The 16975-nt window shown below is 46.6% G+C and overlaps 2 protein-coding genes across 2 annotated transcripts; one reads left to right on the top strand and one right to left on the bottom strand.

Annotated features, from left to right (window-relative positions):
- Positions 1-1436: 1436 nt before the first annotated feature.
- On the bottom strand, positions 1437-2529 carry med11 (mediator complex subunit 11). Its single transcript, XM_079184657.1, has 3 exons — positions 2268-2529; positions 1801-1931; positions 1437-1677 (listed from the first exon to the last, which is right to left on the bottom strand). The coding sequence occupies exons 1-3, from the start codon at positions 2335-2337 to the stop codon at positions 1438-1440; spliced, it is 441 nt and encodes a 146-aa protein (XP_079040783.1). The 5' UTR covers positions 2338-2529; the 3' UTR covers position 1437.
- Positions 2530-2596: 67 nt separating this feature from the next.
- On the top strand, positions 2597-13838 carry pelp1 (proline, glutamate and leucine rich protein 1; the record flags this gene model as incomplete). The annotated part of the gene is given in 20 exon segments (XM_079185247.1): positions 2597-2737; positions 2928-2992; positions 4219-4324; positions 4447-4596; positions 4888-4959; positions 5067-5126; positions 5206-5362; positions 5833-5965; positions 6069-6156; positions 6433-6521; positions 6633-6746; positions 6875-7025; positions 7635-7788; positions 7894-7949; positions 8048-8184; positions 8445-8547; positions 8937-10550; positions 11771-11973; positions 11975-12092; positions 13082-13838. Coding segments are annotated over 20 exon segments (3804 nt in total). The 3' UTR covers positions 13175-13838.
- Between the last annotated feature and the right edge of the window lie 3137 nt (positions 13839-16975).

The raw sequence follows: 16975 nt of genomic DNA, 5'->3' as shown, positions 1-16975 counted from the left end.
TTCAATTCAGAACCTTTACTTGTAATGGAGTTTTTTTAGACTACGGACTTTTACCAAGTAAAGGATCTACTTCTTCCACCACTGGAGATCAGCTCTTCTTTGTGCACTTTTACACAATATGCTATCATCAGTGCTAGCACTAAAGTTACTATTGTTTTCCAGGTCCAAAATTGTAAAATTCTTGTCAGTGCTCTCTGGTGGACAAAGTGTGTGATAGTGACACTGTTTCTACATTACCTCAAACACGTCTGGCATTTCATTTCTCTACTTATTGGACAATATACAAACCGACAGTGATATCTGTGATGAGCTTCTCTCAGCGATCTCTTGTAATCATTCTCTAGTGTGGAATTGGAACAGTCTTTCCCGTGGAAGTCTCTAAACAGAAGATGCATGATTTTATTTGATGGAAAACGTTCCATGAAGATGTAAATGTGAGCTGTGTAAGTGAAAGATACCACAGCTATAATCATTCCAATCAAACCTGAGATGTATGTCATGAAGAATATATTACAAGATACTCTTAATGTAATTCTGTTATTTTACTCAATAAAATGTACAAATAATCAGTCAAATGGAGTGCGGTGTGATCTTTGTATAACATGACAAAGGCTTTTCAAATGACAAAGTTCAGTAAATTGTGGACAGCTGCATGCTACATCAACCACAAAATAGCTGAGCAAGCAAAACGAGGCCAGATACGAGTGTGCAGGACGACTCGAATGACGTGAGCGTTAATGAGGACAGTTTGGCATACGTCACTACGGTTTTGAGGACAAAAGACACTTGTTAACAGATTTGGGGGGGGCAGTTACTGTCCATTATTATCAGGCTTCTTTCCAATTAGCTGGTTTGAAACTATCATATCATGTATCAACACTTTGACCTTAAATATTTGCTGCTGACTTTAGAGAAGGAAACTGTGGAGAAGTACCTCATACAACCACACTTCAAAACATCCTCACTATCCCTTTAAGACTGTCAGAGTGCCTATATGGCCATCCAACATTACTTTTCACTGTATTTTTGTCACAGAGTATTTCCGCACTACTGAAGGTTGATTGGTGGAGAAAACGACATCTTTTGCATTCCCTCGGTTAGGATTCCTCCCTGTAGGATGTAAGAGCACAGCTCTGGATGTCAGCGCTGGATCTGCTGAAACATTTGGTATCAACTTTCTTTGTATTAGAAGAATCTTAACACGGTCTACATATGGACACAAATAGAAAACAAATCACCACCAAATAACAAAATATACCTAGAAATGCAACATAAACTACTTTAGAGAGAGAAAAAAGTTGTTATACACAAGAGTTTTTCTTTGTGTTTCTTGTGGTACTTCAGTATTTGTAATAAACATGAAAAGGATCGATGGTGTTAAGGCTGGTGGCAGATACAGTCAGAGTGAAAAGCTGCACTGGACGTCGCTCTCTGCTCTCATGTCTGCTGCTGCTGCTGTTGTTGCTGCTGTTGCTGCTGCTGCTGCTGCTGTTGTTGTTGTTGTTGTTGCTGTTGCTGCTGCTGTTGTTGTTGTTGTTGCTGTTGCTCTAGCATGACTTCACAGGTCCGCCCCAGTTCTCCCAGTTTGACCTTGGCATACTCGGCTCTGTTCAGGGCCATCTGACAGTCCTTCCTGGCAGAATAGGTGGAACCCTCATGAGGCTGACCTGTAGCTACCTGTGGGAGGGGGGGGAGACCTGAGAATCACTGCTTTGTTCCGCTGCAATGTAATCCCCAAAAATGACCTGAAAAGCAAAACTGTATTATCACAGTGGAACCGTTTCTGTAACCGTCTCTGACCTGTGTGAGGTACCGGATCTGACCGCCCAGTTCGCTCTCCACTCGGTTGACGGATCCCTGGAACTGGACCAGCTGTCTGTCCAGCAGGCTGGCATTGTGTTTGTCTTTGGAGAGTTCCAGTACTATATTACCTGCCGGGGAAGCGTACAAGTACAACATCATCATCAGCTTTATTTATGACCAGACATATTAATATCAAAAACATGCTCCCTCACAAGCTTCATTCATAAGGAGTCATGTTTGTGTCCACATGGTGAATGTAAGCCCAATATTCACTCTCTCTTTTAGCTGTTTTTAGTCTCCACCGACTTCCTGAGAAAGACATCTGTCTCTTTAGCTGCTAACTGCTCCCCCTATGTTCACCTGCTAGCTAACGGCAAAAACACACATTCACATTTGATCCATTGAGGATAAAATGTTGATTGTTGCAGCTTTAAGAAAGCCGCTGTGCTGTTTGGCGTACTCACCCGCGCACTGCAGGATCGTCGCTATCTCCTTCTCCACCTCCTCCAGAGCTCTGAGCCGCTCATTCGCCATGAGTGGGCAGGGGACGGCTACAAGCGGGAGCTCTCCAGGAACTAGTACTACTGTCGTCCACGCGGTTTAGTCCACGCGGTATTGTCCCGGAGACCGGAGCTCGGTGTAGGACAGGACTAAATGTGCTTTACTTGGTCCAACTCTCAAAAACTGGAGCGTAAGGGGGCTGAGCTGGATGAAGCTGCACGTCAACAAAGGAGCCACTAAATTGACGTCACGCCGTCGCACTCTTGTGACGTCTGCTTGGCCGTGAGGAAAGATGGCTACATCGGCTTGGCTGCGTGGTCCATCTGCTATGCGACTAACGGAGGGCTTGGTGTCGGTTCTGAAAGAACAGCGTCCAGAGTATTTACCCGCCCTGTTGGCCAACTACAGAGAACATGGCGTGTTTCAGACGCAGGTAGAGCCTCCGCCCGGAGAAGCACGTTACCTTGGTGGCTAGTTACCTGTTAGCGTGCTGTCGCTATGGTGCCCCTGCCGCACGCTTTGTTGCTCACTGAGCGGACATCTGGAGAAGATGCAGGTGTTGCCGTAGTTTTTGTAACTAATAGTGGAGACATGTATTTTAACACCTGCTTTTATCTCTGCAGGGCGCGAGCGCCGTCGGGGGTCTCGTGGGCTTCAGCAATGCCAAGCTGGCCTCGAGCAAGACCAGGTGAGAAAATGACAAGTCCATTTTATTTATAAAGCCCATTACCACAGTAGTCCCACGTGGTAAAAGTATGGTAATGACACTCAACAAATGTTATCCGTCCTAATATTTCAGTCGCCACTAAACTTGTGTTTGGTATTTCGGTATTATATGAATGGTATTCTCGTGGTTGCCTGTAATACATGAACTAGTAAAGTTAAGTAACCTTCTCTATCAAATGGCAAAAAGTGCAAAAATATAAACCCTATTCAGTGAAAACATTAAAAAGCGTATAATGCTTTTTGAAGACACACGAAGAACTGAGTTTAAAGAATATTTTAACATTTTAAAGCGTACCACGATGGCCCCCAGGGCACCTCCCACCATTTATTTGCCTTCGTTTTTTTTGTTTTTTTTAAATGTGAGGGGACCATTTTGAAGAGTTTAGTGCATTTGTATTCATATTTAGGGCTGGTGTCATTACTTTTTCGAAACTAGATGACGTTAAAGTTTCAGTATGAACACCAGAGCGATGTTTCCATGTTAGTATGGGCTGATCATGTATATCTGCCCAGACGCTCGATAATCAAAAATTTATAAAAGTTATAAATAGTATGAAATATTATTGAAAACCAATACAATCTTGAAGGTTTTGGTGAATGAATTAAACTGAGGATAATACTCCAGGGCTACTGGAATGAATAACTAAATGAATAATGAATAATACCATTTTTAAAATTTGAACAAAAGAAGAAGAATATGAGAAGATTTCAGATTTCTCTAAACACAAGCACCCATAAAATAACTTACTTTAAATGAATAACCACATTATCAAAGAATAAGTAAATGTGATTACAAGTCTGACTGGGCATTTGATGCCGTTCGGTTCCTAAAAAGTATAAATGTTCCACAGCCTGTTCACGGACGGCCGTATTTATTGATCAAATACGAGAGAAACAGTTCTGACTGAATTACAGTAGATAATGTTGAAACATTTCTATTGTTTCAAAACCGCTTGTTATATGAATAATATATTATACTTACCCAATAGCACTTTTCATTTGTATATAACAAAGGTCAAAATTCCAAGATAAAGGTATGAAGTTACCACATGTAATCTACCATATGTTCTCTGTGTGACAATTTCCTGTTACAATCGAGATAGATGTTACTCTAGATTGAAAGAATGAAAACAGAAGTGTGTGTGTGTGTGTGTGTGTGTGTGTGTGTGTGTGTGTGTGTCTGCGCAGGTTTGAGGGTCTCTGTCTGCTCTCCATGCTGGTTAAGGACAGCTCCAGTGAACTCTTCCAGCTGCACTGCGTTTCCTGGCTGCGCTCCCTGCAGCAGGTCATACAGGTATGATTCTCTCACACACACACACACACACAAACCCGGAGCCGTCGGTCTGTCTCCTCCATACAAACCTGAATGATGGCTAACCGGAGCACCTGAAAGCCTTCCTCTTCCTTTGGTTTCAGTCTCAGGCTCTGGTTCAGACCATCCAGCTGGCGGTGAACATTCTGAAGGACCTGCTGCAGTACTCGTCCCAGCTGGCGGAGCTGGCCAGGGAGGTCGGCCTCAACGCCATCCTGGGCATCCTCACGTCTCTGCTGGGCCTCAAGGCGGAGGTGAGCCGACGCGGCAGCACCACTAAAGAACATTCAATATCCAGGAATTCACATTCTAGTCATTGTACAGACACGGTCCAGCCATATGCTGGGTCTGGTATTATTTGTAAAAAGAAGAAAAAATGTGTGGTGCCAAAAACATTCCCTTGAGCTCTAAGAACCTGTGATAGGCTTTTTTTTCTTTTTACGTGTCTGATATTAAAGGGACGAAACGATTAGTTAGAAGTAGTCAAGAGATTGATTGATAGACTGCCCTCATACTCGCGACCTTTGCTCCCCCTGTGATCTCAGTGTGAGCTGGCAGCCATGGAGGGGATGACGGCCTGCATGACCTACTACCCCAGAGCCTGCGGATCCCTCAGGGTAAGACACGAAGATGGACGGACGAGATGAAGAAGACTTGTTTCTCGATGTAGAAACTCTTGACAGGGAGGAAAAAAACTGAAAAGCCTCCTTCTTTTTTTTTTCAGGAAAAACTGGGAGCTTATTTCCTCTCCAAAATGGACAGCAACAACAAGAAAACACAAGAGGTTTGTGATTCTCCAAGCTGATGTTTTGACAACAGAATAGTTTCCCTCAATTAACTCCGCCTCACTGTCATTCCATCAGATGGCCTGCCAGTGTTATGGCCGCCTGCCCTGTCTGGGGGGCCTGTTGGACAGAGGGGTGGGTGCCGGCAGAGCTGAGGGCTGGACCAATCAGATTCACTGCCTGCTGGTCTCAGCCAATGGGCTGCTGGCTCAGATCTACCAGGGTTCAGAAACAGGTACGCTTGTTGAATGTTGCCGTAGAGAATGGGTTCATTTGTCTTTGATGATGGACGATCTAATATATCTCTATTTATATATTTGACAAGACAGACTGTGAGAGTTGAGTTGCGTTTTAAACTAAAATCTTACTTGTCCCACTTAAAGTGACCGTTCACCCCAAAATCAAAAACCTGTAGTGCTATTTCTCATTCTCGATAGTTTTGGTGTGAGTTGTAGTGTTGGAGATATTGCTCATAGAGATGTCTGCCTTCTCTCCAATATTACGGAACCTGATGCACCCAGAAATTGCAATTCTTCCTGAAATCCTCATCGTGTTCATAGTTTATTACTAACTGATACACGCCGTTTATGTTTACATCTCACGCTGTCACAAGCCTCTCGTCCAGGAGCAGACGCGCGCTTCCTTCTGCACGGTGATGCTGGTGTAATTCGGTCGACATGTGTGTTGTGCTCTTTGCCGGGACAGATGGAGCGGTGCAGTACGAAGGCCCGGGCGTGGAGCTGGCCTTCCCTCACCTGGACCAGTCTGATCCCCTGCTGCTGCTGCAGCTCCAGCACCGATACACAGCGGTCTGCCTGGCGCTCAAACACACACTCGGGTACAAGACACACACACACTCACCAACCCTCCTTTTTAAAGGGATAGCTCACCAAAATCACAAAAAACAAGTATTCAAACTGGCTCTTATATCTGTCTTACAGGGTGGATCCAGCCTCCGCTGTCCGTCTGCCTGTGCGACCAATACTCAACCTGGTGTGCCGAGTCCTCGCTGTCAGCTCCAAGAGCATAGTGAGCACACACACACACACACACACACATACTGAGTATTTCACAATAGGTCCTGGGGAGGCAAGACCCTCTGCTTTATTACACACGAAGAACCAAATACATGAATGAACCTACAAACTTGAACTACCTCCAGACTGAACTGACATTGTGTGTGTGTGTGTGTGTGTGTGTGTGTGTGTGTGTGTGTGTGTGTGTGTGTGTGTGTGTGTGTGTGTGTGTGTGTGTGTGTGTGTGTGTGTGTGTGTGTGTGTGTGTGTGTGTGTGTGTGTGTGTCAGAATTTAACAGGAGATGGGAGTGTGAGGTTGCTGGTCTTGCCCGTCATACACACCAACACACTGGAGGTCTTATCAGCTCTTATCACAGCGTGAGTACTGACGTGCACAAACACACTTTTGTATTTGAGTTGATAGACTTGTATGTCACATCAGTTGTGTGGTGATGACACTGCGCGTGTGTGTGTGTGTGTGTATTGCAGTGTGCGTGGCGGCATGGTCCAGTACGCCGCTGTGCTTCAGAGGCTGTTCTCTCAAACCCTGTCTGCCTGGACGCCTCTACCTGAAGCCAGTCTGGGACAGCAGAGAGCCTACAGGTAACTCACAGGATATGAATTGGGTCTTTAAGAGGAACGTGGGTGTTTTTGCCACCTGGACCCTATTTTCTCATGCGCTTAAATTGCTCGTTGAAGCGTTTGCCTCACGTGTCGTCTTTGTCCCTCAGCTCGGTGCGGGTTTCGGTGTACAGGACTTTAGAGCTGTGGGTCCAGGTGGCCGGAGCCTGTGCGAGCATCCTTCAGGGAAGCCCCGGCCACTCCGAACTCCTGTTCACTCACCTGCTTAGTGACATCACACCAGGGGCGGAGTCTATCAAGGTTGGTTCCACTCTGTTACTTTGAATGTAAAGGTTGGAGGTATAATATTTTAACTTTCCAGCATTAAAATGTCTAAAAAACGACTTGACCTGTCACCTATGTTATACATGTTGAGTTGTCTTAACAATTTAAAAACTTGAAAAACCTGTTATCTAAATCAAGGTGCACTTCATTGGTCACATGTCAGTGGCATCATATCCCCTTTGCTTCAGGGTCAGCGTTGTGGTTGGAAGAAACATATTTTGATACTTTAGAGATGTTGGTGGTTTTAACTTTACATTTTAAAGGGTTTTAGACATCGCACTTCTGGATCTTAAGTATTCCCTTTCTGACGGGGAACTAAAATGATGTTTTTGTCAAAAGAGTCTGTTGACTTTGAAGAGCGCATCGATATCTGCTTCAATTTGTTCTTGTTTTGATTGAGAGACCCGTAGCAACAGAAAGTCCATATTTAACCACCGTGTATCCTGACATTAATAACCTGCCTGCTCTTCATGGATTAGCCTTTTGATCCGTAGGGGAGTTTATAGGTGTGATATGTCAGTGCAGCAGCACAGACGTTTTGTCTTCAGCTCCCCCTCTGTCCCTCTGTGTTGTCCCGTCCTGCAGCTCCGGGCCGGATTGTCAGCAGACGCGGTTCTTGGGGGGAAGCCCGGCCCGCGAAGGACAAAGTCTTTGGTCATAGCAGACACAGTCGGACCGTCGCTCCAGAGGAAAGGAGACCTTCTGGCTAATCAGGATACTTGCCTTTCGGCCCTCGGTGGTGAGATGCTGCCTCGCTTTGATTCCTTCCTATACAATAGAGTGCTAACGGTCTGCTGGTCTTCTTCATACCTGGTGTGATCACACTGATGTCTTCTCTTCACAGCACTGAGGCAAATCATCCTGAGCAGCGGTACACTGCTGAAAGATGATATGCACAAGGTAAGTGTCGACACGGAGCCCCCTCGCTCAGTGGACATCTTCTGTTTTTGTCAAAAGCAAACAGGCATTGTGTGATCTTCTTGTGATTCTCCTCGCAGCGTCTCCATGACATCGTGCTGCCGCTGTGCGTGCGTCTGCAGCAGCAGCAGCAGTCCAGCAGCAGCAGTGCATCTGAATCTGCAGGGTGCGTCAGCGGGCAGTACAGCAGCGCCCTCCCCCGACAAGAGCTATACAGGTACTAGAGTCCAATAGTTTCATGTAAATAAAAGATGCTATATAAAGTTCATTGTTACGATCTTTAATTCGTTAATAAGCTCTTGGCAGACGGACCACGTGACTTAATGTGACTGCACGCCTGTTTAAGAAGGTGCTTTGGATAATGTTTAGCTCGACTCGTGTGTGGTAGCAAAGGTGAGAGAGGTGGAGACTGTTGGCTGCGGTGTCGTGCGGTGCAGACGGGCTCATATCTGGGTTTTGTTCTTGTGGATCTTCTAGGTTATTGCTGGCTCTGGTCCTGGTCCCATCACCCTGTTGGCCTCCGCCTCTGACCTGTGCCGTGTCCATCCTCAGCAGCGGCCGCAACGACCGCAACCTCAAGGTGACTGCTCTGAGGGAGACACTGCTGAGTGGTTCAGTCTGAGGAGCAGATCAATGAGTTAGAACTCAACAAAATATAATCAATTAATAAGTTATATTATTATATCAATAAGGTTTCATTGGTCCCCAGGGGGAAGTTCACAAGCTACCTAGCAGTATATAAAGTAACATATATATATATATATATATATTTATCAAAATGAGCTACACCTTTACCAGCAGCAACATTAAAGTGATTAACACATGCATGCATCAACAATGTTAATCCAATTGTATAATACACAGTATGTTGTTATGCAATAACGTATCTCAAAAGGTCTGATTTCCGTATTAAAATGTCCTGTACTATGTATATGTGTGGAGCAGTTTTTAATGAGTATCTCCTCTCAGGTCTCAACATTCTGCTCTGAGGCTCTCACCATCTGCAACGCCCTCCTCCACCCCCGCACTCCCTCCATCGCCCTCCCCTTACCCCCCCTCACTCTGAAACCCACCCCGACCGCTCCAGGCCTCCCCTCCTCCCAGGGGCCTACCTCTGGACTCACCCTGCCAACACTCCTAGGGGGCCCTGCCCCCGGGCCTCCCTTCCCTGGTCGCCACTCCCTCGGCCTGGGACCCGCCTCCCTTCTGGGTTCTCTGGATAACCACCTCTCCCTGGTGCCGGGGATGCCGGGCCAGGCGTCCACCCCAGGAGACATGATCCTGTCCCACCAGCAGGACTCTGCCGGGCTGGGCCTCCCAGAGGGGCAGAGACCCGTGTTCGTCCGCTACGACAGAGAGGAAGCGGAGGATGTGGAGATCTCTCTGGCCAGTGACTCTGATGACAGCGTCGTCATCGTTCCCCCGGGGATGCTCAACATGGAGAACCAGCAGGAGGAGACGGCAGCAGCGGGGGCAAACTCTCAGAACATGGCCTCTGCTGCACCAGGAGGCGCTGCAGTCACACTAGCGGGAGGAGACTCCGTCGCCATGGTCCCCACCACAGCAACCACAACCACAATAGACAGGGTCTCGCTCCCCAATGACCTCGCCACCTCATCCCCTCTACTCACCACCTCCACCACGCCGATCAACTCCTTCCCTCCTCCCAGCTCCTCCGTGGTCTCCCTGGTTCCCCCTTTGAACTCCAGCACACTCGCCGCTCCGCCGGGAGGTCTGGGGGACTCGTTGCCTGGCAGACCCCAGCTCCAGCAGATGCTGATGCAGCCCTCGGCGCCGGGCCAGCCCGGCCCCATGGGTCTACCGCTCCAGATGCACCAGCTGCAGAATCAGCTGGGCCAGCAGGGACGGCACCTGCACCAGCACCAGCCGCCGCCCGCCAGCAACGAAGACTCCGTCATCAACATCAACAGCACCGACGAGGAGGAGGAAGAAGAGGAGGAGGACATGGAGGAGGATGAAGATCTGGATGAAGAGGAGGAGGACGGGATAGATGAGGAGGAGGAAGAAGAGGAGGATGTGAGCGATTGCCCCGAGGACGAGTTATACGACGGGGAGTATGATAATTATGACGAAGAAGAGCTGGAGGAAGAGGAAGAGGAGGAGGAGGATGAGGATGGGGATATACCTCCACTGGAGGGAGCAGATGACAATGATGGAGAGGTGGGTATAGAGGGGGGGAAGGTGCTCAGACCAGCGGTGGATGAAGAGGGGGTGGCTGCTTTCAGTGTGGAGGGAGAAGCAGAAGGAGGGATCGAAGAGATCCAGACCAACAGATCGCTGTTCGCAGAGGACAGGATGAAGGTGCAAAAGGTGGAGAGCATCGGAGTCCTGGAGGAGGCGCGGGAGGGGGAGGAAGACGAGAGCGAAAGGATGGACGACCCCACCATGCCGCAAATCCTGTGCGTCACCGGAGGAGCACTGGAGGAGAAGGAGGAGACCGAGGAGGAAGGAGGGGGAGCGGGAGGAGAAGGAGGGCTGCAGGAGGAGGCGTGGGAGCAGGGAGCCAATGAGGTTGAGCTGGCAGCCGCCGCAGAAGATTCCACAGCCAATCAGAATCAACAGGTTGGTACCACAGCTTTAACATCTCTGCTTTGAGTCAGACTGGAAGTCTTCTTTAGACTGATACTGACAAAATGCCAAACTATCCCTGTTTAGTGCACTAAAGGACATTGTAAGGGTCCTCTGCATTTAGCTGAACAGAGATGCTGTTGAAGTCTAACCAACTAAAAGGACTTGAAGTGTGAGTTTTGTAATATCTGAGAAGAGTTCATGTTTAAGCATGGACAGTTACTTAAGCGTGCGGAAAGGAGCTGAACTTTGATATATAATATAAAGTAAACTACAGTTGAAGTGTGAGCACTGAAGTAAGCTTAAAGGGACGGTTTGGATGTTTTGAGGCGGGGTTGTATGAGGTGCCTCTCATTAGTCCGTGTATTACCTTCAGTAGATGGAGTCTGGAGAAACAGACCGTGTCCTGTCGGGGAACTGAAGCAGATATCTCTGCTCTCTTCAAAGCCACAAGACTCCTTTTGACTGAAACATAATTAGAGTTCCCCGTTGGAAAGGGGACGGCAAGGGAAAGCGTGAAAATATTGTAAATATAGCAAACAGATATTGATTGTCTTTAGTTGTCTGAAATTCATCCACAGCAGTACATTACTTTGCTCCCGTTCCGGTTCTCCTGTCTGTTTATCAAAACTGGAGGAAAAGAGTTGAAGTGTCCATTTAAATTGTATAAGCTAAAGGCACTGACAGGAGGCATCAGAACTCTTAATAGCAGCTAAAGTGTACTAAAAGGAGTTGAGGTGTGAGTTTTGTTTTGGCCGACTGTAGTTGAAGGTTAGATTTAGCAGAAGTAGGCCGGTTACAAATAGTACGACAGGTAAGGAGTTAAAAGGGAAGGAAGAGGCAAAGAAAGAGGGGAAGCAATGGAGGGTGGTGTCAGATAAAAGCAAGGCAGACGCTTATCAGAATGATCAGGGACACCGGTGTCCATGATACCTTTCACTGTAGAAAGAGGGCCGTTTGAACAAAGGCACATCCACACTAGCATAATGAGCTCCAACACCTTTCCCTCTTCACTGCTGACTCAAACAGCTGGCCTCTGTATGAGCAATGCTACAGGTGGTTTACTCTCTGAGGGACGGTGGACTGACTATGGGGCATGCTAGAATACGTATGAGCAAGACTTTCTCTACACAACACGAGTATTTCTACACCCGCCTCTATGATCTGTGTTATTGTTAGAAGGAAACTGAAGCTGACTCTCTTCCCCTCTACAGGAGTTAGGAGCTGAGCCGCCACAGGAAGCCAGCGTGAGCGATACCCGGCCGCCCGGTCATCAGGAGGAGCAGCTAGCCGCTGATCAAGAGGGAGACTCTGCAGCAGAAGATCCCCGAACCTCTACAGGCCTGAGTCCAAAAGAGCAAGAGGAGACGCCCGACGCCGAGAAGAGAGACGGAGTCAAAGCCGAGCAGCAGGAGACGGGGGGGGGGGGGAGGAGGAGGAGAGAGTGATGGAGAGGAGGGGAAAGGACTGAAGAGGAAGAGAGAGGAGGAGGCCAACAGGGAGGAAGAGGCGGGGCGAAGCACTGAGAAGAAAAAGGTAACGATTCATGGTGATTTTGTTTTTACTTGTCTCCTGGTTCAAATGCTTACAGGATGGAATATGCTCTGAGATATAATCATTAAAGGTACAGGACACTTATCTAAACGTAGGTTAACTGTTTCTTAAACACAGCACAGCTGATTCTCATGCTCATGAAATTAAGAAGACCGTGGAATCAATAACAAGCTCACAGCCACACAAAACAATCAGTCACAGCATTTAGTGTAACGGTAACCACAATGTCTCACCCTCAATCTGTACGTCATTTCAGAATAGTTTCCTGAAAAGAACAACGTAATGTGGTGCTAATATTAGGGAAGATGCCGTGTTCAATAATAAATGAGTTAATACTCACTTTAAATGGTTTATTGAATGTTTTCTTTTTTTATCAGCTGTCTTTGGTAGGAAGTAAATAGTTCCTCCATGAAACTGCTCATGATGTCTGGGAAAGAGACTTTGCTGTTAAGTAAACTTTTGGGCGCATATTTAGTAACATATTCACAATGTAGAGTTTTGGGTACATCTTAAAGGCATAGTTTGGTGTATGTATACTTACAGTAGATAGAAACACGCGGGAGCAAAGTAATATAATATACTCATAATATATGAGTGAACGTGTACTCTGTGTGAATGATATTTGACTGCTTTACCTTGCTGGCATGAAGCTCTGTCTGAAACTAATTCTAGCTCGCAGAACACGGAATCGGTCAAATGACAATTGCCAAAGAGTCTTGTGGCTTCACTTCCAAGTCACAAACTCTGAACTAACTCTTTTAATGTGTAGAAATGGAATCTTTCCGATTTTGTCGTTCCCCTCTGGACACGCTTAAAAAACCCATCCGGATAATATTAAAGACGCCATAATGACGTACAAATGCTCCACATGGTGACTTTAAAGTGTCATTATGGAACTAGTTCCCCATCCGTGGGACACGTCTCTGGTGAAAGCACGTCTCAGCCGTTGTCCCTCTCTGTCTGTCCCTCAGATGGACGATGAAGCCATGGAGTCCATGTTGGCTGATTTCGTCGCCTGTCCGCCCGACGACGAGGACGGAGCCTCCGGATCGAACCGCTCATAAATAGTCGCCAAACCTGGACTGATGCCATTGGAAGTTACCATGGATACAGAAGATACTGACTCACCAGTGACATTACCAGAGTTTAGTTGCCTCCATACAGCAACTCTCTTAATATTACAGTCATTCGCCAGTATTCAGTATTTCTTTTAACTCTATTGCCAGCTGGGAGCTGCACTGCTGCGTGGGAACTCTTTACTGTCACATCAGCCAGCTTTTAATCGGCAAGAAGTAGTTTAACACGAGCGAAGCGAAGAACGCTTCAGTCCCAAGTACTGCTGTACTTGTATACAGTACATAGTATCCTTCACTTAGTGGAAGTGGTTTTCTTGGATTTATACGTACCTTGTATGCTGTCGTATGCTTTGTCATAAAGAGTTTAAAAAAACAAACATGAGTTACATACACTACTTATTTTCACCCTCAGATTTAATCACAAGCAGAATTCTGTTTATTCACCCCGAGGGGTTTGTTGCTCCACATTACATGAGGCGACGCAGTGAGGTCTGTGGCTCACCCATTGTAACCAGGACGCAGGGAAGAGATTCAGTTTGTTTTGAGCAGCACAGACTAAACTCCACTCGCCTCCTTATTATTGCTGTGGTGGCAGAAATCTCAGATGTGTGAAAACCTGGACAAATAAAACCCAAAAGTCTCTAAGTGGACAAACGCACCCTTTACCTTTGACTGTCATGTGTGAATTCCAGACTTCATTGTTACCGCTATAGTGCTCTTTGCTCTTAGTATTTTTCCTTAATTCAACTTGGATTACAGTTTTGTAAAGGGAATGATGCATTCTGTCTCTCTATCTAGAACAAATATGAACACCACAAAGATTAAAGTTGTTGTTTTAAATTGGGATACAGATTAAGTTGTGATTGTGAGAATGACCACGTGTCTGGAGGTCATCTGGTCGCAGTCGCCGTCTTGCTTCATCTGTTGTCAATCAGGGACCAGGCGAACAGAGGACACTGAATGGAGCCAAATACTGATTCTGAGTATTCAGACTTTAGTTTGACCGCTGAGACGACACTGGTGTGGTCTTTGGACCGAGTCTCTTCACGTGCTCATGAACACAGCCTCCACATGGAAAGATGATCGCAGCTGGATGACGAGCAAAGCTAGCAGGAAGGACTTAAAGGGTCTCAGTGTATCATTTCAGGGATTTCATATTCATAAGTATGTTGTCATTAGTGTCTAATCACCTGAAACTAAGAATTGTGTTTTTGTGTTCATGGTTTTGCTCTTGGCGGCTCACATTAGAGCCGTCATGGAGGAGAGCTGTGTTCAGCTGGTTTCACTCTGCTGCCACTAAATCCTCCACACTGTCCCTTTAAGCTGAGAATGTGCCAATGTGTCTTCCTGGTTTGTTTTCACTTAACAGTTTGAATTTCACACACATGTTCTGAGAAAAAAAGGGGATGTAGCAGGTAAAAAACAAGGTCTGCTGAAGTATGCATCCACATGAGGGTCTTAGCATTCAAACGGTCAACAGTCAATCCCCGGTGCCATCATTTTTCACATTCATTTTGCAGTAATCCGTGCAGCGGTAAACCCGACTGATTTAGGTAACAATGTCGAGTGTGTAGTGTACTGGCAAGTAGGGGCAAGTGTTGAGCCGGGGGGGGGGGGGGGGGGGGGGGGGGGGGGGGGTATTGCATTAAAGCTATGTTAGCACTGAGAGGACCAAGATTTATGAGTTTGTACAAATACTCAAAGTGAGCGTTCCTGTGGGTCCAGCTGAGAATGATCCTGTGCGTCTCACTGAATCAGCTAAACCTTTTCTCCTGTCCTATCTTTATCCCATATGTCAGCTCCACATCTCTGCCAGTTAGACTTCACCAGCTCTTCGCAGAGGACCTAATTCTTCAAACATATTTAAAGAAAAGAGAGTTAAAAGTCAATCCCCTGTCTCTTAACTTGGTCACATTCCTGCGCCCAGACTAAAGGAAAGGAGAGAGCAGCACGTCACCCCTCACTGGCAGCATCCATCAAAGAGAATCCTCTTTATCTAAACCAGTTCACACACCATGACGGATGGGAAGAGGACGCAACCCGCTCACATTCATTTCCCGTGTCCAACAGAATGTTCACAACACTCCCACAGACGTGCATCAAGCCTTTAGGGTTTCAACATCTGTGTTTCAGTGCTGTTACATCATCATCATCACGTGGGGGATGAGGTGATGTAACCCGGGGCTTCTCATATTACCAAATGTAACTTTGTGTGAACTTATTTAGTCCTCTTCAGTGACCTGCCCCCCCCCCCCCCCCCTTTTTATACATATCAATGTATCGGCTTATTATTGTGTGGCAATCTTGTTACTTAAAAACGTTTGTTCTGCTCGACTATTTGTCACAATGTAATCGGCCCCTTTTCATGCTGCGCGTTCCGAGAGCGGCAGTGGAGGCTCACGTCCGGTCCTTTTCCTGACCTTACTGAGAAACACTATCATACTACCACCGCTATAGCCACCGCTTCTGTTGAGGACTTGAGGTAAACCATGGCGCAATCAAGCTGCACAAGTCCCTGCAGTGTTCCGTAATTGTTCCGACAACAAGCCAATGCATCCGTACTCAAGCTTCCACGTCATTCCATCGGATGATGGATTGCGAGCTCGCTGGGTTACAGCGATCACAAGAGACAGAGAAGCCACTTCCAAAGTTCTTCGTGGGAGCACCTCTGTCTGTCAGGAGGATGCTCCCTCGTCCGGACCAGGACTACACTCTATGGCCTCCACCTGTTACGTTGTAGTGCCACCCAGTTAGAGGCAATGATAGGAATCTAAATAGAAACTTCTTCTAATAGATAATAACTTTACTGTGTGTGATAACTCAGCATGAAAATGTAACTCATGTAACTGCTGCTAAAATATTGCAATGCCCTCATCTCCTGATTAGCTGGACTAACAGGAGCCTGTGTGTGTGTGTGTGTGTGTGTGTGTGTGTGTGTGTGTGTGTGTGTGTGTGTGTGTGTGTGTGTGTGTGTGTGTGTGTGTGTGTGTGTGTGTGTGTGTGTGTGTTTGTGTGAGTGTGAGTGTAGTGGAGTAAAAAGTACAATATTTCCCGATGAGATGTCGTGAAGTATAAGTATAAAGTAGCAGGAAATGGAAATACTCGAGTAAAGTACACGTAGCTCAACATTGTACTTGGGTGCAGTGCTTGAGTAAAGAACAGTTACTGTCCACTGGGCTCTGATGTATTGCTAACATGTTGATCTGCATTTGATGGATAAGTCATGACAGATGATGAACCTGACTTTGTTTTATTTCTTGCCGAGGTACATCAGATGATGCTGCTGAGAGAATCGCTGAACTGTGCAGGAACTACACCTTGAACTCAAACAGCTGACCGTTCAACAACAACAACAGCCCCAAATGAACCGCTTTTGTTGCCTCAGACGAAGACTTCCGCTTCTACACAAGATTCCCATCAGAGGAGGTCTTCACGGGAATCATTTTCTCCGTCTGCTTCCAGGCTAGTCTGCAGGTCAAAGGCCCAGAGGATGGCATTTGGAACACCGGGTCCCAAACCGCAAGCTGCCTCTCATTGACGAGTGCTTTGTGTTCTTCTGCAGGATCGCAGACTTAAAGAAAAGGTTCTGGCATCAGTATTTAACGTCAGCGTATCGACAGTCAGTCGAACATCATCACATGGGCAAGCTACTTGTCCCAAATCCTTGGTTCAAAGCCTAACCTGAGAAGTTGCGGCATTATTGTCCCAATGTGAGAGTAATATTTGACTGGACTGAGCTCCGCTGTTTAATTGGCATTGCTCCTTGTGGGGTAGTTACATTCATATCCA

The sequence above is a fragment of the Pholis gunnellus genome, assembly GCF_910591455.1.
Source record: "Pholis gunnellus genome assembly, chromosome: 23".
NCBI lineage: Eukaryota > Metazoa > Chordata > Actinopteri > Perciformes > Pholidae > Pholis > Pholis gunnellus.
This window is presented reverse-complemented; position numbering and strand designations above follow the sequence as displayed.

Coding starts and splice junctions, on each gene's coding strand:
- med11 (XM_079184657.1), bottom strand. CDS start 2,337: ATGGCGAATGAGCGGCTCAGAGCTCTGGAGGAGGTGGAGAAGGAGATA. Junction 1,932..2,267: donor GACGATCCTGCAGTGCGCGG/GTGAGTACGCCA, acceptor CTTCCCCGGCAG/GTAATATAGTACTGGAACTC. Junction 1,678..1,800: donor AGATCCGGTACCTCACACAG/GTCAGAGACGGT, acceptor CCCCTCCCACAG/GTAGCTACAGGTCAGCCTCA.